This window comes from Eptatretus burgeri, chromosome 17 (genome assembly GCF_056783735.1).
Source record: "Eptatretus burgeri isolate ZD-2024b chromosome 17, Ebu_testis_v1, whole genome shotgun sequence".
NCBI lineage: Eukaryota > Metazoa > Chordata > Myxini > Myxiniformes > Myxinidae > Eptatretus > Eptatretus burgeri.
The window spans coordinates 13168205-13191115 of NC_140977.1; the positions used below are offsets into that span (position 1 = coordinate 13168205).

General features: G+C 46.0%; 1 protein-coding gene across 4 annotated transcripts in view; it reads right to left on the bottom strand.

Annotated features, from left to right (window-relative positions):
* Positions 1–7918: 7918 nt before the first annotated feature.
* The window catches only part of AMMECR1 (AMMECR nuclear protein 1), a 100772-nt gene continuing 85779 nt past the window's right edge, over positions 7919–22911 (bottom strand). For 2 of the 4 annotated variants that reach the window (XM_085862116.1, XM_085862114.1), the window contains 2 exons: positions 11328–11424; positions 7919–11216 (listed from right to left, as the gene is read on the bottom strand). In XM_085862116.1, coding sequence (XP_085718242.1) covers positions 11105–11216; positions 11328–11424 — 209 coding nt within the window. In that variant the 3' untranslated portion in view covers positions 7919–11104. Of the gene's footprint in view, positions 11217–11327; positions 11425–12104; positions 12343–22911 lie in introns of those variants that run through there. The other 2 variants (XR_015052852.1, XR_015052851.1) reach the window with 2 other exon arrangements.

Genomic DNA, 22911 nt, shown 5'->3' on the forward strand with positions numbered 1-22911 from the left:
GAGAGGAGAGAGAGGAAGAATGCGTGCAACAACCAGGACCAAGAGAGCTCAAGGCGAGCAGAGCAAACAAGTTGCTGAGCACAGCTTTTAGACCCTGGGGGCAGGCAGGTCCAATGCTTATTTAACAGCTTATTGGGCCACATCAGATCCAACAAGTCAGCCCCATGCCAGCCATTGGAGGGTTCCCCTGCAGCCCCGCCAATTCTGCTGCCTGGCCGGATATTCGCTCACTTGGTCCTTCTGGCTGTTGCCATGAGCAGAGCTCCGCACTCAACATGGGAAATCACCCCTTCTACCCCCGGATGAACCCCAAACGTCCAACAATGTCCATGGTACAAAGCCAGGGAATAGGACAATTATTCCAGGGAGGATGGGGTCATGTCCTGTTCTGTTTGGCAGTCATTTTGGGTTGAGGGGAATGTGCAGAGATTAGCAAAATGAAATACAGTACAGGGGTGGACTGCAATAAATTACATTACAGGGGAGCCATCCATACAGACAAACAAGGGCTTTGTGGGGCTTCAAACAATAAATGGGAATTCGAGAATTTGGCACGTGTTCCAGAATGTTGGTGTGAGTCGCACACGTTGAACACCATGGCAGGAAAACACGCATGCCCTACGTGATGACTGCAGTCACGACACACGTCATTACATGCTGATGTCTCCATTATCCCAACGCGTTGAGAGGGGGGTGCTGACTACCCAACACAACACATTTAATTACATCATAACCCCTATTGGGAAGGTGCTATTCTTAATGTTCATTACGGAAATAACTATTCCAAAGAGTCTACGTGCTGTGTGCGTTTCAATCTCGGCATGCGGTTTATAAAACCGCAAATACACATAGGGTACAGGGTGTTTCTTGCCATTTCTGTTTTTTGACCTATACTCTTTTCCTTTTCAGGGTTTGGTGGTGTTAACATGCTATTTGTTCCCTGGGACTTCCAGCTCCGTAGCTCAACTATGCTATTGACAGTGAAGCAGAAGACAAAATTGGTGGCTCTGTGGAATGACTAAATCATACTGAATGTCGACACCCACCAGAGGTTCTGCAGGGAATACGACCTCAGAACACGTGATGGGCCCACAAATTGTGCCATTCAAAGTACTGTGAAACATTTTGAGCACAAGGGTACAGTGCACAACCAGAGAAAAAGGCAATAGTGGCAGGCCAGCATCAGTAACAAAGAGCCAAGCCAACATCGACGCGGTTTGAGATTCTGCAGTGGACAGTCCCAAGAAGTCCCTCCGCCGGCGCTCCTGGGAGCTGGGCATCAAACCCACATCACTCTGTTGTATCCTCACAAAGGAACTGAAGGTTTTCCCATACATCATCTCCATGAGGTATAAACCAAGTCAATAAGACATGAGAAGGACACTTGATATGTGCAATTGGCTCAGTGACAGGATGGAGCGGTACCCAAACTGGATCAACCCGATCTGGTTCGGTGATTAAGACCATTTCCAGTGCCACATTATACAGAACGTTGGACAAACATCATCTCCAGGCAGAGCCATTGAGACCTCCAGGAAAGCTGGACAGAACTTTGGAGTCACGATCAATGCCTGTCTGAACCATGGAGGAGCACACGTCAGGTCAGGTATGCGAGCATGCGCCGGAGCAGCGTGGCGCTGCGTCCACTTTCCGCCGGTACTCCAGGTGTCTGTCTGGCCATCCCCTAGGCAGATGCCTGGCCCATCCCCATTTCCTTGAGATGCTGATCAATCTGCTGCAACCACGAGGCACGTGGTCGGCCCATTGGCTTCCTGCACTCACGAGGCTCCCTCGCTGAGAGAATCTGGTGAGCAGGATCGTCATCAGGAAAACGAACCACATGTCCAGACAGCCTCAGCGGACGCTCACGGACGATGCAGGTCCTGGTACCAAAGGAATTAAATCTCCGTCTCAGATCCCTTGTCAGAGTCAGTCTCACATCCATAGAGCAAGACTGGAAGCACCAAGGACCTGAAGACTCAGACTTTCGGCCTCCCGCACAAGTACTGGCAGTGCCACACCCCATGGTCCAGTGAATCCATGACTCCCCAGGCCCGACCCAGACGTCTATTGACCTCTGACTCACAGCTAGCAGAGACATGAATATCACTGCCAAGGTAAGTGAATCTCTCCGTGACATCAACATCCTCACCACAAACAGGCACAGACAGGACAGTAGCATCCAAGATGTCATTGAAAGCCTGGATCTTAGTATTGACCTAGCAAACCCCTAAATCCAGCAGCTCAAACCCCTCATGCAGCACCTCGAGAGCCCCCAAAAGGATATCTCAAGTCTCCGCAAAGACGACTGCATCATCTGCAAAATCAAGGTCAGAGATCTTCACATTCCCAAACAATGCACTGCATCTTGATCTCTCAGACATCCTCCCTAAAATGCAGTCCACACAAGTGCTGAAAAGTGTGGGGGTCAGTACACACCCCTAACGAACTCCAGTAACAACTGGAAATAAGTCAGAGATGGTACCACCACATCTCGCAGCACTCTCAGTACAAGAGTATAATTCAGAAATTAGATTGATCAGTTTTAGTGGCATCCCACGAAGACCAAGAATCCTCCAGAGGGCATCTTGATTCACTGAATCAAACGCTTTACAGAGATCAACATAGGCTGCAAGCAGCCCTTGCCTAAACTCTCACCTGCGTTCAACTGAGGACCCGAAGAGCAAGGATACGGTCAATCGTTGACCTCTTTGGTGTAAAGCCTGACTGCTCTGGACGCTGGTGCTCAAACAGATGGTGGCGAACCCTATCAATAATTCTCCGAGCAAAGACCTTGCCCGGCATTGAGAGCAGCGTCACCTCTCGGTAGTTGTTGCAGTCTTGGCGATCACCGTTCCCTTTCCAGAGAGGGACAACTAGGCCCCTCTTCCAGTCAGTTGGGATGATGCCTGTGTTCCTGGCAGAGCACAGAACAGCATGCAACTACATGAGTACATCATTTCCACCAGCCTTTAGAAGTTCAGCAGGGATGCCACAGATCCCTGGAGCTTTACCCCATTTCAACCGGTTCATTGCAGCCTGTGTTTCTACAAATGAAAGTGGACCACAGTTGATTGGAGGGTCAGCAATAGTGACAGTAACACCTCTGACATCCAACTCGACAGCTGGTGGATCAGCCTGGTACAACCGCTCAAAGTAACCAGCCCAGCGGGCCTTCACTTCGGACTCCTCTGTTAAAAGCCCACCATCCTCTGCTCCAACTGCAGTACACCGATGGACGGGCTTGTCGGAACGCAATGCATGAAATTCCCCTGTAAGCAGGACGAGAGTTACTTGACCACAGGTGATGCTCTACCCCCTCACAGATTCCTCACACATTGGCCTCCTTATCCACCCTTAGCACACGTACAGTTTTACACCTCAGCTACCTGCACAGCTCAGCCCTGCGACGACTCTGGATGCCATTGATCAGTGTCCCTTGAGAGACAAAATTCTTCTTTGCCCTGCGGGTGAGTTCCTTCCACCCTATGAGAACAGCACACATTGAGAACATCAATGACAAGAATTTTGTATAAATGCCAATTTCAGATCTTGTGTTCTCACTAACTTAAGCAATGACTTACTGCAAGAGCAATCAGTGAGAGAAAATACCACGTCATAAGCTTTCAACAAATGTTTGGTTCACTTTCCTGGGATTTCTGTTTCTTTGTAAATAAACGTTTAAAGTTGCATCACTCTTTTTCAAACACCCTGGTTATAAGAGCTATTCTCTTTCTCTGGCTCTCTCTGTTCCTTATGCATGGGCACATCATTTAAGTTATAAACTCCAAACTCAGGGTACAAATGGAAATTTGTGTTTGTATGTTTGTGGCGGGAGGGGGGGGTGGGATAATCAATATAAAGACTGATTATGCACCGTAGTTCCAAGATGAACACACACACACACACACACACACACACACACACACACACACACACACACACACACACACACACACACACACACACACACACACACACACACACACACACACACACACACACACACACACACCAAAAATTTATCACATCTATTTATTTTTTACAAAAGCTGTTTTATTTGAAGTTATAACCTCAACTTATAAACAATTTACTGATTTCCCAACTGACCGGATCATCAGCCGGGCAGCGTTTTTTCATGGAGGTTTCAATCCTTTCAGCCCGGAACCTCTCCAAACGGTGGACCCATAACCCCGGTTACAGGTACACATCAGTCAAACGAGCCAATCAGAAGAAGCATAATATACCGATGCGAGATCAGATTTTGATAAATTAAAATAAATATGCAACCTCATATTACAATAATCAGGAAAAGTACAACACGCTACTTTGTCGTGATCAATTTGAATTAGTTGCAAAACGGTAAAAAAAAATTTTTTTGGTTCATCTATAAAAATAGCCGGCTGTCCTGCTTTAAACAGGTGTATGTATACTGCCGGCCTTTATTGTTACCTCCGCCAGCGAAAGTTTCACCGCTTTCTGTGTCTGTGTGTGTACAGGATATGTCAAAAAGTTGTGGACAGGTTGGCTGTGTGACAAGGATGAACTGATTAGGTTTTAGTGAAGATCCTGATCTGATGAATTTTTAAAGTGATTCTTCACCATTGGGAGATGTATATAGCACGATATCTGAACAATGTCTTGGGCCCCAGGATGAGGTATTGCATGGCGGAGGTATGCGCTCTACTGGGTGCCCTTCTAGTTTCCCTTTAATCTGGGCGAATTGATGTAGTGGAGGAAAGTTTGGCACAATGTTGAACTGAATACGAATTTTTACCCTAAATAAACATTCACAAGTTTCTGGGACTGTCCTTGTTTAGTTTTGTTGTTTTTTTGAAATTGCGCACATCAATGTTTTCATTTTTGCCACCGAAGGTGGACGGAGATTAGGTTTTCACAAATCATTCTGTCTGTGAGCAGGATATCTCAAAACGTTATGGCCAGAATCAGGCTAAGTGCCTGCGGCCTCACATTCGGAGCAGGAGCAAATTCTCCATGTAACAGCAACTGGTGGTGGTGGTGGTGGTGGCGACAGAGGTCATCACCATTTCCTTTGTGACCTGGGTAACGCTGAGGTTAAAGCACTCTTCTCTAGGGTACATTTGTTCTCCTTCCCTTCTCCCCCGCCCCCAAAACGGAGGGGCCTGTCAAAGCCTGCAATCATGTGAGAGACATTTCTAGCGTTAGTGAACGTCAGGATGGAAGGGTGGCAAAAAAAAATGGGGGAGCAGGATGAGGACGGGGGGTGGGTGGGGAGGGTTAAAGCACTATATGCATGGGTAAATTTGTCTTCGTTTTTCTCCTTCTCGCCCAAAATGAAGGGGCCTATCAAAATGGGGGGGAAGCAATAACCAGGAGCCGGGAACATCGTGTAAGGGAAATATTTCTAGCAGCAAGGGACATGCAGTCGGGGTGAGGGAATGGGGGTGGGACAGGAGGTGGAAGCCACAAACTCCGAACTCAGGGTGAAGATACTACTTTGTGCGGGAAGTAGCATGGGCTGTGACCGAGGCCCCAGAGGCTCTTTTGAGTCCGCAATGGCAGTGACCAACATAGCAACTTTTGGCAAACACGATGACTAATTGGTCCATCTGAGCGACGGTTGGCTCCACTAGATTGTGATATAGACATTTGTCAGTCAGTGAATGCTGCAGAGCGGCCATGTTCTTCCTCTCCTCTCCACCACCATTTCCTTGTAATAAACCCTCTCAGGTTAATGAGAACCTGTGTGCGTTGTCATTGGTAGCAGGCTCCATTAGCACACAGTGAATTCGCAAAATGGATGAGCTGAAGCGCTTCCAAAGCGAATCGCTTAACGGCCTCTCGCGTCCAATCTTGTCAAGCGGATTCACTGCGGATGTGAGTGTTTCAACGCCGATTCGTGCCAACAGTAATAAGAGAGACGGGTTGCTGCAATTACAGGCCAGTGATGTGCTTCAACAGAAGAGAAAGGGAAATGCGAGCAACAGACAACACGAAAGAATGAGGAAGTAGGTGAGTGTGTGAGGGAGAGACAGAGAGAGAGGGCACGAGAGAGAGAGGGCACGAGAGAGAGAGAGAGAGAGAGCGAGAGAGAGTGAGAGAGAGAGAGAGAGCGAGAGAGAGAGAGAGAGCGAGAGAGAGGGCGCGAGAGGGAGGGAGGACGCGAGAGAGAGGGAGGGCGCGAGAGAGAGGGAGGGCACGAGAGAGAGAGAGAGAGAGAGAGAGAGAGAGCGAGAGAGAGAGAGAGAGCGAGAGAGAGAGAGAGAGCGAGAGAGAGAGGGCGCGAGAGGGAGGGAGGACGCGAGAGAGAGGGAGGACGCGAGAGAGAGGGAGGGCACGAGAGAGAGAGAGAGAGAGAGAGAGAGAGCGAGAGAGAGAGGGCGCGAGAGGGAGGGAGGACGCGAGAGGGAGGGAGGACGCGAGAGAGAGGGAGGACGCGAGAGAGAGGGAGGGCGCGAGAGAGAGGGAGGGCGCGAGAGCGAGAGAGCGAGAGAGAGAGAGAGAGAGGGTGCGAGAGGGAGGGAGGACGCGAGAGGGAGGGAGGACGCGAGAGGGAGGGAGGACGCGAGAGGGAGGGAGGACGCGAGAGGGAGGGAGGACGCGAGAGGGAGGGAGGACGCGAGAGAGAGCGAGAGAGCGAGAGAGCGAGAGAGCGAGAGAGCGAGAGAGCGAGAGAGCGAGAGAGCGAGAGAGCGAGAGAGCGAGAGAGCGAGAGAGCGAGAGAGCGAGAGAGCGAGAGAGCGAGAGAGCGAGAGAGCGAGAGAGCGAGAGAGCGAGAGAGCGAGAGAGCGAGAGAGCGAGAGAGAGAGAGAGAGAGAGAGAGAGAGAGAGAGCGAGAGAGCGAGAGAGCGAGAGAGCGACAGCACGCAAGACAGACAGAGAGAGCGAGGGGAATGGAGGGGAGGAATGGAAGGGGAGGAATGGAAGGGGAGGAATGGAAGGGGAGGAATCGAGGGGGGGGGCGGCGTGGAGGAGAGAAATGAATGAAGAGGGTGCATACGAGAGGAAGAGGGTGTGATGGAGAGAAAGGGAGGGAGGGTGAAGGAGGAAATGTTAAATTGATGTCTGTTGGTGATGGGAAAATCTATGACATCCTGCACACCCCACACATGAGCCAATCCAGCTTACTCAGTGTGTAACAGACTGCATGTTATTATTATTTTTTTTATTTTTTTATTATTTATTATTTTTTTAATTACAAAATTAAATTTTATTACAAAATTAAAATATTATTTTTTTAATTACAAAATTGTACAAATGTTTTTTGTTGAATCATGACAATGCAGCACATGGCCTTCTTCTTCTTGCATATGCAGCACATGGCCACTTATTTGCATCATTGCTGCGAGTGCAGCTGCACCACTGATGCACTGCCCCATTTTGGTAAGAGCGGCAATTTGTAATTTGTTCAGGCTGCTGGCGATACCTCCCTTACTCGTATTGAAGGACACCGTGGGATCTTCAACATCTACCAACGAATGCTGGCAGATGGGACACCCAGTTTGACGTCCAAGGGACAGGTCTCACTGATGCCATGCCATGCCTGCGAATTACCAGGATGGTAGTTTATAGCTCGGCCAGGATTCAAACGCAAGCGACAAGTCAGAGGCAAGTGCACATACTTATAGGCTATCCTGCTATCCTTAGCGAGCAACGGTATGGATCGGTCATCATGTGCACGTGACAAACATGGTGGCACAGCAAGTGCGATGATACAAGGCAAGCGTCAATTAGAAACCTCAACCATTTATTGAGGAAAAAATTCTCCATAAACAAAATAACAAATTGGACAAACATGTTTCTGCCACCAGTTACACCTCCGCTCTTTCTCTTTCTCCCTCCCCACCCCCCCCCACTTGTACTCTTCAACAGTACTTTCTCAAACTTTGGTGCATTCAGTCATCAAAGTGTCTGCTGTGTCAAGTCAAAGGCCATGTCGAGGTGTTGTTTTTTTTAATGCAACAAACGGACATTACACATTGGACTCCTGAACCTTGGGATGATGTCCACCTTTGCTGCAGACATTTTTTAAATTTTTTTTTTTAACTATTGCTAAGTCAGCAGGTAGATTTGAACAACCGCCAAAGTACATCTTCCCTGCAATATAAAATGTTTAAGTATAATGGTAAAAAGTCATCACGAAAATAAAACGAATATCTATGTGGCAGCGACCACAAATATCACACTCAACCCCGTCCACACCATTTTGGATCAAATTATTCAACAAGAAAAAAAAATCTAAAAAAAAAATGGTCTTACGTATCATAAGTCTTGTGGAGATAAGCCACAAAGAAGTTTCCTTTTCAACAATGACCCGAATCAGTCTCCTTCACTCCAAAAGAACAAGTTCATCCTTCGGCCACACTGCTACTGAGCGGGTGGCGACGACGGGCCGTTGAGCGATTACATCTGCCATTAAGATTTGCCGGAAATTTGTGGTCGTTTTCCTCGTACAGCCCTTGTTGTGCTTCTCGGGACCAGAAGGAAAAGAAAGGCTGGATCCTACGCCTCTCGCACGACATCCCAAACAGTTGAACTGCAAAAAAAAATGAACAAATAAACAGGTGTGAAGTGGAAGAGTCGAGGTTTGGGTGAAGCCACCAGCTTCTCTCGTCAGACGAACGCAAACCTCGGCCTGTGAGATTAAACGGTCCTTTAAAGATGGTGGTGATGAGGACAGCAAAGCTAAAAACAAAAAAAAAAAATTAAAAAATTCTCCAATTTAAGTTGAGGCCAAACTCCGCATTTCCGACTCGTGGCAGCAAAAAAAAACAAAAAAAAAAACAGAATGAGCGAATCACGGCCGGATTCGTGTCGCTCGATGTCTCGACTCCCTCATCATTGCTTGGCGACAATGGAGAAGCACACAAGGACAAGGACAGTGCAGCATAATTCCAAGATTTAAGGGCTGATGGAGCCTGCTTCAATATAATTATTACACCATCACCATCACCCGTTGCTAAAAATAAAACAAAACAAAATAAATTCCCTACCGGAATAAATGAATGCGAACACTGACAGCTACAGGCCTAGCACATTGTACATCTGCATAATTACGCTAAACATTCAATGCTCCATCAAGGGCCGCCGAAACTGGCCCGTATAACCCACTCAGTCTGATAGCACCATAGTTCAAGTTTGCAAGGGTTGGGCGATGGAAAGGGAACAAAGGTGAAAAGGAAGGGTGGGGAGAAGTGTTACAAAAAAAATTAAAATAATAATAACAACATCAGTCATGTATGCATATCGGTGACCAAGTGATGTGCATGGGATAAGCTTTGCAAGTGGGGGGGAAAAAAAAATTAAAGGAAGAAAGAAATAATGACAATTTAATCAACCGAGGTGTTCAAAAAAAAAACATAAAATAAAATAAAATAAATAAAAAGGCCAAGACCATGTTCGTGACAAAGTCCGCTTTGAAAACACCGGAACTTCGCTGCAGAACAAACTAAAAAAAAAAAAAAATTGCGATGGGATTCGTCTGTTGAAGATCTTGGGGAAAAATTAAAAGGCTTTTTGATCTCTCCGTCAGACATCGAGCAGCATGGGCAGTGCAATCGGAAGGCGGGAGAAGAGGATGGGATAAAAGCGAGGGTCGCGAGTAGGAGGAAAAGAGAAAACGTCCCTACAAAAGCTCCGTCTCTAGGGAGCCAAAATGGCTCGAAAAATTTCAACGGGTCTTATCTTTGAGAGAGATTTCCTGATCTTTAATTCGACGTTACAGCGTTTGGAGTCACTGTGACGAAATCCTTGATTTTTAAAAAAAGAAAGAAAATTTAAAACGACACCCGAAGTCCAAGTCGGCTCGAGGGAATTTTAGGCCTTTGATTTGTCTTGAGCTCGTCTGGATTTGTCAAAACTTCCTACAACGCAGTTTTCTAGTGAAACGAACCCCGCCGATGAGTGCTGCAAGGACGAGGCGCTCTGAATCAGAAATTTTGGCATCGACTTTGGGAGGTTGTACTGTCGACGCGAAGACGGCCCACGAGAATGTGAAAGCAGTGAAACCATCTCCCATCCTCTTATTAAATGGGCTGCGCTCAATGCAGGGGAATCTCACACCTCATAGCCTAGCAGAGGCACGAGGCTGGATGAAAACACCACCAGCTAAAATGGAAGTCCGAAAACTGTTCAAAACGAATTTTGTTAGTGTGCGTTTCCTCGAGCCCTTCACTTTAATAACAAGGAATAAGAAAGGTTGTAAAGGAGGCAAGATTGGGGATTGTGGGGCTGGATGTGGGGAGGAGGGTGTGGGGGGGGGAGGGATCTGGGGACGAATCTAAAGAGTGAAGGCAAATGCAAACAGTGACATGAACAGATATAGAGGGAGACAGACAAAAGATGTAAAAAGCTGCAGTTTTGATGGAATGCTGATGGCTTTGTGGTGCTGCTGAGATGTGACGCGCAGCGCCAAGTTTCAATCGGTGCCTGGGGAATTCAGGCATTTGCATATTATGTTATTCTTATATAATATATACGTATATCATATGTATATATGTACACGTACGGGCTACAAAAGTTGGAAAAAAAAAATGTAGTAAGCCCTCATCCCTCACCTAAGTTGAAAGCTCAAGTGTGGGGTGCAGGGTGTCGGAGAGCGAGGTTGTTGGGGGGGGGGCATGATCACTCCCATTTTTGTTTTCCTCCACAACTCTCTGTACCCCTTTTCAACATGTCCATCTTTCACAGCCTTCCACCCCCAAAAACCCACCTCCTACCTCATCACCCATCAGGCTTTTTCTCCATCACAAGGATCTCGATTATCCTCCTAAACCACTGTTGTCATTTTCTCACAAAGGGTTAACTGGATTTTCCCTCATGGAAGTCATGTACACATCATTACAGGTCTAACCACAGCGAAGTGCCAACTTCATGTGAGTCCCCCATCCCTCACCCCATTCCAGGCCCACGGCCCCAGCCCAGCCTGCCCGAGTGAGGGCCAGGAGGAGTTAGTGTAATACAGGCAGGTAGGCCATGAGGCCAAGGGAGCAGTGGAGGATGAAAGGAGCGATGGAGGGCAATCCAGATGAGGGAGAATGAGGGGAGGAGGATGAGGAGGATAATGAGGAGGACGAGAATGAGGATGACCCGGCGTGACAGTAGCCCGTGCGATGGCGCGGGGTCAGGAGCAGTGGTTGTACGGCGGGGGTGGTAGGCCGATGCCGTTGTGCAAGCAATGCTGGTGAGTGGCCAGATATTCCGAGTAGCCCACAGTCACCTTCTCGCTTCGATACCTGGAAAGTGGCCGAACGGAAACAGCAGGGGGTCAAGAAACGGGAAGCGGTCGAACGCCTCACAAAATGGGCACTCAGAGAAGTTGTCTTGAATATCTGTTGCTTTCTTACCGTGTGAGTTTTATAGATTTCCTGAATTCACAGGTGATGGGAGCTTTGTAACCTCCTTTCCTTAGTAGCGAATCGATGGTCTGGATTTGATCCCAGCCTGGAAAATATCAAAATACGTTCATGAAGTTACAAGACAATAAGATTTAGTTTCATGTTAAATTCACATCCCGTCGCCGCCGTCACAGATGCCAGCGACAGAACCACATGGCACCGTGTTTCAAGGTCAGCAGGTGCCACCACAACAACCTTCTTCAATTGGTGGCACCCATTTACTGCAGACTTCCAACATGGAATATGAAACATTTTAGGGGAGGGGTGGTGGGGGGGGGTCGTCGGAGCTATCACCACCTTTTGCATTGGACTTCCTTCGAGGGCACGATTACATACACCAAGACTCTTCAACAATCTGCCGGACTTTAGCAGTTAAGGCAAAGGACGCTTTGGGAAAAAATCCTCCAAAAATATGGCGTTGTACAGAAAATATGTCATTGAGACCACCACTCCCATGTCGTGTCCACACGCAAAGAATTTACAGTAGAATATGGATAATAAATAAGCATATGCGCTCATTTTTTAGATTTGGTGGAACACATGCGCTGATATTTTTTTAAAGCCTGACATATGCGCTTACACGTGTTCAAAAAGCCGAGATGTGCGCGTATCATGGTAAATGTTCTTCAGATTGGCTGCACAGATGCCAGTTTTTATGCCATTGCAGTTTTAATCGTCCGAACCTCAGAAAAACAAACAAATAAGCAGTCATAGACTGGTACTTACGAAATCGTCAACTTGACCTCTGACCTTGTCTAATAAAAGCTGTCTCTCGAGAAGGTAGCGACGCAAACCAGAAGTTTCAACGATGATTCTGTACCAAACCATCAAAAATCGAATGTTTCACCTCACCGTGACCTTTGACCGATTTTGACCAAAATCTAATCAGCACTTGCCATCACCCTCCCGAATCACGTGGTGTAATTTGACGTTGGTAGCTTCTTCCGTTCTCGAGTTATCGTGCCTACAAACAAACACACAAACACACACAAACAAACACACACAGACACACAAACAAACACACAAACAGAGGATGGAAGTCATCAATATACTTACGAAATCTAAAGATTTCATAAGTAACAACATACCAAATACACTTTCAGTCCTCGAATGAGGATCTGTTTAAACTCTGCAGTAAGTTAGTTTTCCATGTCAGGCCGGGTAAAACGCCCGCGTTCGCTCCCTATCTTCAACAAACCCGTCACACTCTGAACAATCATTTCCTCGTTCTTCACCATTCGCGTCAAAGTCCACCTGTTCAGTGTGAATTTGGTACACGTCCGGTACTGGTTCTTACAAGAGTTGGAAAACGCGATAATCTCAATCTTCCTTTAACGGGTGTTTAAATCGATGCTTCACTGGTGTGTGTGTGTCCATTTTGATCGTGATGAAAAACATTTTAAGACCATACAAGTCTGAAGACGACGATGGTTCACGAGCGGTATTTGACGATGTAGATTGTTTCAGAAGTCAAGGATGAGACAATGTTTGACCAAGTTATAAAAATGATCAACATGATGTGGTACGAGTGACAGGTAATTAGCTGCAAAATGTCGAAAACCCGGTTTCATTCAACAACTTAAAAAATTTGACCTTTGCATAACCTTGAAAGGCCACAAAACAACATTGTGGACATTAAAATAAGGAAACAGGATACGTGCTATAGCTTATTGGAATTAGTTCGTCGAAGAAGGTCGAAAACCCGGTTCGATTCCCACAACTTTGAAAATTTGACCTTTGTGAACTTTCAAGGTCAAAGGTCAAGGATTATGACCTTTGGTGCAAAACTTCCTCTGGAACATTCCAGGAACAATATAACGTCATATAGGCTATATGGCATTTCGCACTCCTCGGATTATCCAGACTTTGATGAAATCAGCGTAAAAACAAACTTGAAGGGGGCGCCTCGGGCAAGGTGTTCGAGCAGAGCAAAATGGTTTCGAGACTTAAGATGGGGAATGACCTCAAGATTATGCATAAAAAATGTCATCCTAGCTCTCAAAGTTTGGGCAGTCGTATGATTATGTCAAAATTCGAAATTTTCTAAGTTCGTGACCTTGTGACGAAAATGAAAAATCGAGCCCCGTGGGGCTATGCAGGTGCCATTGGGCTAACCAAATACCAAAACCCCTGCCAGATTTGACAAACCCCTCGGAGGAAATGGATTTTTATGTCAAAATTCGTGACCTTGACCTTGGGACAAAAATGAAAAAAAAATAAAAAATAAAAAATAAAAATCGAGCTCCGTGGGGCTATGCAGGTGCCATTGGGCTAACGAAATACTGAAACCCCTCCCAGATTTGACAAACCCCCAAGGAGAAGATGCAAATTGAAATTGGCTACCCCCTAAAAACACAATTCGCAATTTTTTAAGTTCGTGACCTTGTGACGTTGACACGAAAATGAAAAATCGAGCTCCGTGAGGCTATGCAGGTGCCATTGGGCTAACCAAATACCGAAACCCCAGCCAGATTCGACAAACCCCTCGGAGAAGATAATCTTTTATGTCAAAATTCGCAATTTTCTAAGTTCGTGACCTTGACCTTGGGATGAAAATGAAAAATTGAGCTCCGTGGGGCCATTGGGCAAACCAAATACCGAAACCCATCAGATTCGACAAATCCCCTCGGAGAAGATGCAAATTGAAATCGGCTACCCCCTAAAAACACATGTTTTTTGGGGGTGGCTCCGCCCATAATGGGCGCACCACGCCCATCCTCAGGAAAACACAACTAGATCACGATATTATCCTCCCACCAAAATTTTATCAGGATCGGATCAAAACCCACGGAGCTATGCCCGGGACAGACAGACAGACAGACAGACAGACAGACAGACAGACAGACAGACAGACAGACAGACAGACAGACAGACAGACAGACAGACAGACAGACAGACAGACAGACAGACAGACAGACAGACAGACAGACAGACAGACAGACAGACAGACAGACAGACAGACAGACAGACAGACAGACAGACAGACAGACAGACAGACAGACAGACAGACAGACAGACAGACAGACAGACAGACAGACAGACAGACAGACACACACACACACACACACACACACACACACACACACAACGAATATAGTGGTCACTTATTTTTTTCGTGAAAATATTTTTTCGTGAATATATATATATATGCGCAAGTCGGAAGCGTGTAACTCGTCACTTCGCCGAAGTCGGCAGCGTCAAAAACTCCCGAATTTATCTAATGTTAAATCGACTTACAGACTTTGAATAAAGTCTGTAAGTCGTCATCTCTAAGTCGTCACTTCGTCTAAGTCGTCAGATGTCGTCCGTTCTCGCGTAATGCAAACCCAAGTAAATTACCACGCCTAACTCGTCACACGGAACTGCTGCCTCTTGAGAAGCCCGATTTCATGGAATCGTGATGCACGCTCATTGGTTTACAGCGCCAGTGATAGGCTATTTATAACTGCGCTGCGTTCAGCTCAGTCAGCATGCCGTCCCACATGCATCTGAAGAGGTAGCCAGGCTGCGCAATGCAGTCTCTGGCGAAGGAGTAAAGGATCGAAGGATCGATCGAGCTTCGTGTTGAAGTCCGATCATGGTTTAATATTGGCTTGTTTTGTACATCACCACACTCACTTTCACATAGGTATTGAGTGGTAGTCATCACGATGACTGTGTCATGTAATTTGTCGATGGTATACGAGTTTTCATTCCATATGAAAACCCATTCTACATTCATTCCAATGAATGAATTCTAAGAGCCATTCATTCCACATTTGTCGATGGTCATATGCCATCACTGATGGTATACGAGTTGTGTTCCAGTTGTTCATTATCTTTACTTTTGATAAAGTGATTCATGAATTCCATCTTTGCTTGATCACTTTCCAAGTAACCAATGAACCCCCACCTCTGCCCCGAGGATTGTGTTTCCCTTTTGGTACAATAGCCGGCTTCGAGATTGTTGCCCCCTCTCACATGTACGTGTCCAGGTCACGCGCAACTTCATCCTTCACCCCACAGTCATCATGAACGTTCGCATACGCCTAAGTCGTCACATGTCTAAGTCGTCACTTTTTTCTCGGTCCCGATGGTGACGACTTACGCCTAGTCTACTGTATATATATATATATATATATATATATTTTTTAAAATCATATATCTATATAAAAAAATCATATATCTATATCTATATTAATATTTCGGCACACCCCTTTGTTCCACCATCAGATTTTTGTTACTGCATGAAATGAAACAAGCTTTGACATATGTAGTAATCTGATGGTGGAAAATCTGATGGTGAACAAAAAAAGGGGCGTGCCGAAATATTAATATAGATGATATTATTGTCTTCCTTAAGAGGCCCCTCAAAATTCGTTTTGATGATTATGGTAGTTAAACAGTTCATGTTCTCCATTTGCAAAATGGGAGGAATTATTGCACAAAAAAGAAATAAAAATGTTTCCCATTTTTTAGAGGACCACTAAGATGAGTTCGTAAAACCTTTTGTAGAGTATTTTATTATTAATCACGATACGCCATAGTAAATTTTTATGTTATTGAGCTGTCAATAAGCTATCAATCATAGACATATAATAAACTCACTTGAGTATTCATATCTCCATTTCAATGCGTAATATCAAGCGGTACCTTCATGATGACCTAATAAAACCGGTCTCGATGTCCGTCCGTCCGTATATCTGTTCACAATCAAAGCGATCGTGATGCATTTTAAGGCTTTCCGAGAGCTTTGGAGAGATTACCTACACTCCCGCACGGTGCTGTTTTTATTATTCCTACTGCACTTCATTAGAACATAGATCGTGGATGGATGCGCAGATCCCAGGAGAACAACTATAGCTGTAAAGAACAATTCATATTATCGATGGATAAAAATGATATTTAATTGACATTATAATAAATTGTTTATTTAAAATATCTTCAAATTTTGTGAGTTTTTAGTTTGTTGTGAAATATTAGGTCCTCGGGTCTCCGCATAGTGGCGTACAGGCTTAAGTCGTACTTCTGTTTACTACCGTAGAAAATCACAGACCATCCGATCGACATGCTGTTAACAGTTTCAGAATCAGCTAAAATCTTCAAGATATGAATATGTACACGAAACTGATCCGGCCTTTTGGATCACTTTAAAGTAGGGTGCCCTGTAATTTTAATGCGCTCTATGGATCCTCCGGAACTCACGAATGGTACACGTTGTGTAGTCAGGAAACTACGTGGTAATGTCATCAAAGTGGAGCTACTGCGGGACAGTCGAAGGGGAAAACCTGAATGATAATCAATGGATAAAAATGATATAATATATTGTTCAATATACATTCATGCTATCTGTCTTTTACCATATGTTGCCAGTGATGCCCGTCCGAGATGGGCACCTTTACTCGTGTGTGTGTGTGTGTGTGTATATATATCTATATATATATATATATATATATATATATATATATATATATATATATATATATATATATATATATATATATATATATATATATATATATATATATATATATATATATATATACACACACACACATCTTCTTTCGGCTGCTCCTGTTAGGAGTCGCCACAGCGGATCATCCGTTATGATCCGCATACTGATTTGGCATAGGTTTTACGCCGGATGCCCTTCCTGACGCAACCCTGGTGGCCTCTTACGACACAGGGATAAGGATTGGGTTTCGCCATGATTCCGGGCTGCCCGACACCCTCTCATAGCGCGGCCCAGCGCAGAGCTCCCATCCTCAAGCAATCCTCCAACCCAAGCCTCCGGTAGCCGGATTACAGGCGCACGCCACTATGCCTGGTGAGATATATTTTATATATATATATACATCATATATATATAAAAAAATCATATATATATATATATATATATAAAAAAAAATCATATATATCGGAAGTCTGGTGGCGAGAATGACCACTAGGTAGGGGAGGTTACGTTGTCTCCCACCAGACTCTCCGGAATTGTAGGCCGTCCCTCTCGGATAACTCTTTGAGGCGGCAGGTCGCTTAACCGACCGTGGACGCCAATACCTCCACCGCGTAGCATAGGGTCTTTTTGTCTCGAACCAATTTACCTAATTAACCACGCGGTGTCATCTACCGGGGAACCACACTCTCGGCACGTCTTGCTCGAACCGGGTCACTCTACCGACTGCGGTGGAGTTCCAACTACCGACTACAAACTCCGGTTCGGGTGCAGTCGAGCGGAACTGCCAAAGCCGTGCCGGCTTGGATGAGCAGATTGACGGGAACAAAGACCCGGCTAAAACTCAGATCCGAACCATGCTGGACCAATGAAAGAAAGGACGGAAACGAACTGGGAACATTTCTCCAATTGTTTTATTTACAGCAAGAAGGACACAGAACAAGCTTATCACGGATATACAGGAGATTTACAATGATCGAAAACACTTATGCAGTTGTACTTAGCAGACGGCACCACACACACAGACAAAAATAAAACCCAGGTGAATTCCAAGGAACCTCGCAGCCAGAGAGATGAGCTGGGGTTGCGGCTCAGCTGGGTACCTACCTGCACGTTGGAGGGAGGGGTGCTCCGTGGTGCGGCACCTGCCAATGTTAATGCAGCTCGGCCCGCAGTCACACGCGTGGGGCTTGTGTCCACGGAGGAACCCGAGCGGAGTCCCAGGGCGAGGATCAGGGTCGCGGACAGGACCCAGCGAGAGACCCGGTCGAGGATGTGTGCCCTCGGTCGTTATCGGAATTGACCAGATGGATCGCTCCACCAACTAAGAACGGCCATGCACCACCACCCACAGACTCGTGAAAAAGCTCTCAGTCTGTCAATCCTCCTCGTACACCGAACTCAAGACTCCAGCAAAACTCCAACAAATGCCCCAGCGAATGTAGAACTGAACTGAGCCTTTTGACTGAACTCCAACAAACGCGCGTCTCAGAGGGTCCCTTCGTAGTCCATCGACCTCCCTCAGCGGGGCGGGGCCTTGGTCAAAACTGACGTCACTGTCCGCCCTGATTGGATAGGGCCTCCATGAGTCCGCCCCTTCTAGGCGGAGTTTCGCCCATGCTGGGAGCCCGCCCCCTTCACACGTGCAGACTCGCCAAGAAGGATCTACTGAAAGAAGATTTTGCCTCGGCCAACGGGCCTTCGGATAGCGCTGGACAGTGGATCGTGATGGGGGATGGGATATAAAGATTACCCAAAGTAAAAAAACATCGCAGCGCACCTCTTTGATTTCCCACTACACACAAGGAGGGCTTCTGTCTACACATATACTTAACGGCATAACTAACTTCGGGGCGCCTGTATGTTTTAATGCATACGGTTCCTAGAACCGTAACAACATGTATATATTAAAAAAATTATATGTATGTATGTATGTATGTATGTATGTATGTATGTATGTATGTATGTATGTATGTATGTATGTATATATATGTATATATATGTATATATATATATATATATATATATATATATATATATATATATATATATATATATATATAGTTGTGGTTGACGAAATTCGCAAACCACCATTCAGGTCCTGTAGGTGAGATATCTCTGTAAGTATATGTGTAGTTAGCCCAAACCCGTTGTTTAGAGGGAATAAATGTCATTCATTCGGGCTGCGACCCTTTTAGATAGCCGTTTTTCTTTTACTATCTTTATTTTGGACCAACCGCCATTACTACCACCACAACCACCACCACCACCAACCGCATCTCGACAACCCCAGCCACCTTCTCCAGAACCGCCTTCACAACATCCACCTTCTCCACAACCGCTTTCACACACCAACCACCACGGGCAACGCCGCTTCACAACAACAGCAACGCCAACAGCCACGACCTTTACCGTCACAACTCGCCCTCGCAACCATCGCATCACCGCCATTCCCGTGCCGCTTGTGGGCACCGATACTGGACTCGTACAGGGCGCGCACCGAGCAGCGGGTGCAAAAACACCAGCCTTTCTGAGAAATCGGATCAAGAATGATTCACGCCCACTTCTGTTCCGTCCTATCAGCGAGCGTGGGGCGATTTGGCCCCGCCTCCAGGCGCGTCGGAGTATAATCGCTATATGCAGATTCGCGGATCAAGAATGATTCACGCCCACTTTTCCTTTGTCCAATGGGGAGCGTGGCTCCGCCCCCGAGCCGTTCCTGATCCAAAAATCTGCATATGATTTCTCCTGTCGCACTATAAAGCGCCGAGCGAATCAGGGCAGTTGGGAAGAGTTGAAGAGTTGAGAAGAGGAAAGAGTTGGAGAGTTGTGGCGGCGGCGAAATCAGTCGAGAGAGTGTCTGTCGGGGTCCGGAGAGTCTGGAGAAGCCAAGGAGCTTTGTGGAGGTCTGCGCTCGTGTCAGAGTCGGGGAGCTGCGGAGAGGGGAGGCCGGGAACGCGGTCGAGGTCGCAGTGGCGTCGCTCGTCGCGGGACCCAAGCCAGCCAGATATCCTCTTTCCCCCGAGCATCAACAACCCCCCCCTGTTTCCCCCCGCGCTGAGATAGTGTGAGGAGGGGGCCCCGTTCCCACCCCATTCCAGGCAGTGCCGGCGAGGCCCGCGGAGTCGGGGCGCCGCCGCCATTTTGCGGCTCATCACCAGACGGGTAGGCTCGACGCGGTCTCGGCCCCAGGCCCGTCTGCCCCCTTATCGTTGAGGGTGGCCCCTTTTTTCTTTTGCTTTGGAGTATATGTGTTGTCGGCGCCGTCTGTGAAGTAAAACTGTGTAAGTGTTGCCGTGTGCTCGCGTAGTCGGTAGTAGATCTGCATTGTGTTTCTTTTGTTGCAATTGCTTTTTGTGCAGAATTGTCGTGTTACTTTTACATTTGCTTTTGGTGCATAATTGTTGTGATTGTATATGTGTGCTTTCCGTTTGCCGCGGAATAAATGTGCTTTATGTTGAACTGTTTTTCCCGTTTTGCTTCGTCTTTTCTTTTATTGAATCTCCATCTTACTTCACGTAAAGGGTTGGTCGTGGGCTAAATACGCCCAATAATTAATCGAACCGTCGAGGTTGACGATAACACCGCTCGGTTATCCCGATAGTACGGAACGGGTCGCTTAAAGTGGCCCGTGTCCGAAGTCGACCTGCGGCGAGGTACGATCGCCCGGTCTACCCTCCGTGTGGGTACTTAGATAGGTCGAATTTGGCGAGCAACCCTATCCCACGCGGGGGGCCGATTGGCACGATCGTGGTGAGGCCGAAAGGCCCACCCGTGACTAGTTCCCGGCGTTAGTCCGAGAGGGTCACGACGGGATTGTCCGTCCGGTGGGCGACGTGCCGCGATTCGAGTTACGTGGCCGCTCGCACGCCGGCGGGCGCGAATCCGCAACAATATATACATATACATATACATACATATATATATATATATATATATATATATATATATATATATATATATATATATATATATATATATATACATATACATATATAAAGTTGATTTGAACATACAACTCATGTTAGTACAAGTACCACACTTATCCAAATTCTACTGTATTCCTTTCGGTTTACTTATCCACTTTGCACCAACCCCATCCTTACCATCCTCAATACAACCAAGGATGTACATTATTTTATTTACAGAAAAATAAAGATTCTTGTGAAGAGCATTAAACCCATTACGAGAAGGGGAAACCGTCCGTCCATGTGTCCGTCACGCTTTATGCTGAAGGGTCCAAGCCGTTGTACAATCATAGAAATGGTTCCGCCGGAAAGTGAATTTGATTTCCTGGGAACAAAATCTGTGTCTGTTTAATCATAAAGATGCCAGTTTTAAAAGCCAGGGTAGAAGAAGAAGCAGCAGTAGCCGGAATACGAGCTTGATGCAGCGGTTCCAACGGGCCGACAGCAGGAACCCTTGAGAATAAAGCGTGACGGACATGGAAGGAACACAAAAACAAATTATATAATATATATATATAAATATAGCAATACTTCTCGAAGAAAGGGAAAATATATAAAAGTACATGGAAGGACCACACAGCAAACAACTACCACCACCATAACAACAATGACAACCTATTATAAAAGATCATTTTTGTTCATACGTTTCACTTCATTTTACATCCTCAATGAGACTCACACATCGACATGTAATATGTTCGTGAAGTGCAACTTGCTCTCTTTGGTTAAACCCCAACAGCGAAGGGACGTTGACACGCCGAGTATAGAATAACAAGGATAAACGAACAAATCAAGACGACAGCCGATTGATACATGCAATGAAGATTAGAAAAAACAATCACAGACGTAAAACAGGGTTTAGACGGTAAGAATGTCTGAGTGTGTGTGCAAGAGAGAGGAGGGTTTGTTGAAAATTTAAAAGATGGTGTGGAATCGCAGCTCTCACTCTCACATCCCTGACCTCACCGATAGAAACAGGAGATGGAGATCGACATGGAGAGCCAAATGAACAAAAATGGTAGGAAGGTGTGAGATGCACAGCCAGCTTCTTCAGACCTGGAGTTAAATGAACCTTCTACTCTACAATCAGATGCCTCAAGCGGTTGGATGTTCACGACTCCTGCCCTGCACAGGTATATGAGAGAGCAGCGCCAAGTTCCACAAACATGCTAATTGGAAACTAATCAGTGCTGACTCCACTGGCCGAACGGGTTCATGGCATCATCACAGCAAGGCCCAGGACAGTGGCGGCCATGGGGTTCCCAACAGGTAATATTACTTCCGAACAGGTGAGATTAGGTCAAAATTGACGGGGATTATCCGTGGCCTCAGCTCAAAGGTCAGCGAAGGGAACCTTCGCAACCGAATACAGGGCGACCGCAATGAAAACGCATCACAATCCATCGAGCTACTCCTCAGTTTTCATTTCAGACAAAAATAATCTCCCCAAGCCATTTATGGGTATAGTTGCATGAAAAGGTGTTACAGAGTCAATGCACTGACGGTCAATGGTTAACAATATCTGGGGAATATCTCTTACAGGCCTGAAAAAAAGTTTGTTTTTTTTTTGCCACAATGCCTTTTTCAACAAGGCCGACGAGTGTACAAACCTCATCAAAATTGAAGGACCTTGAGAAAAATCCCCTTCTTGATTGGCCGTGCAATGGACAACAGCCACATTTAATGTCCACCCGTTATATCGATGAGTAAACGAATACATTTAACAGCATCACCCAGGGTCAAGCCATTTGGAGAAATTGAATAAATAAATAACTCGTACATACAAACTAACACGAGCTTCGGGAGAAATAATTAAATAAACAAACAAATAAATAAATAAATAAATAAACGAACCTGCCAGGACGTTCTCCGAAAAGAGACTTTAGCAGTTCCTTGGTCGATTTTTAAGATGCGGTTAACGAGTCCAAGGTATTTGATTTATTTCAACTTTTGTACAAGACCTAAAGCTCATGGAAGAGCGAGTTAGCGGAGAGGAAAAGTTAGCTCAGAGGAGCTAGTGTGGACAATAGATAGCGATGAATGGAGTTCTTAACATTTACAGCAACAGCACCACACTGACACGGACACACACAGGGTTGGGGGAGGGACCTGTTGAAATAAAAGAAAGAATAGC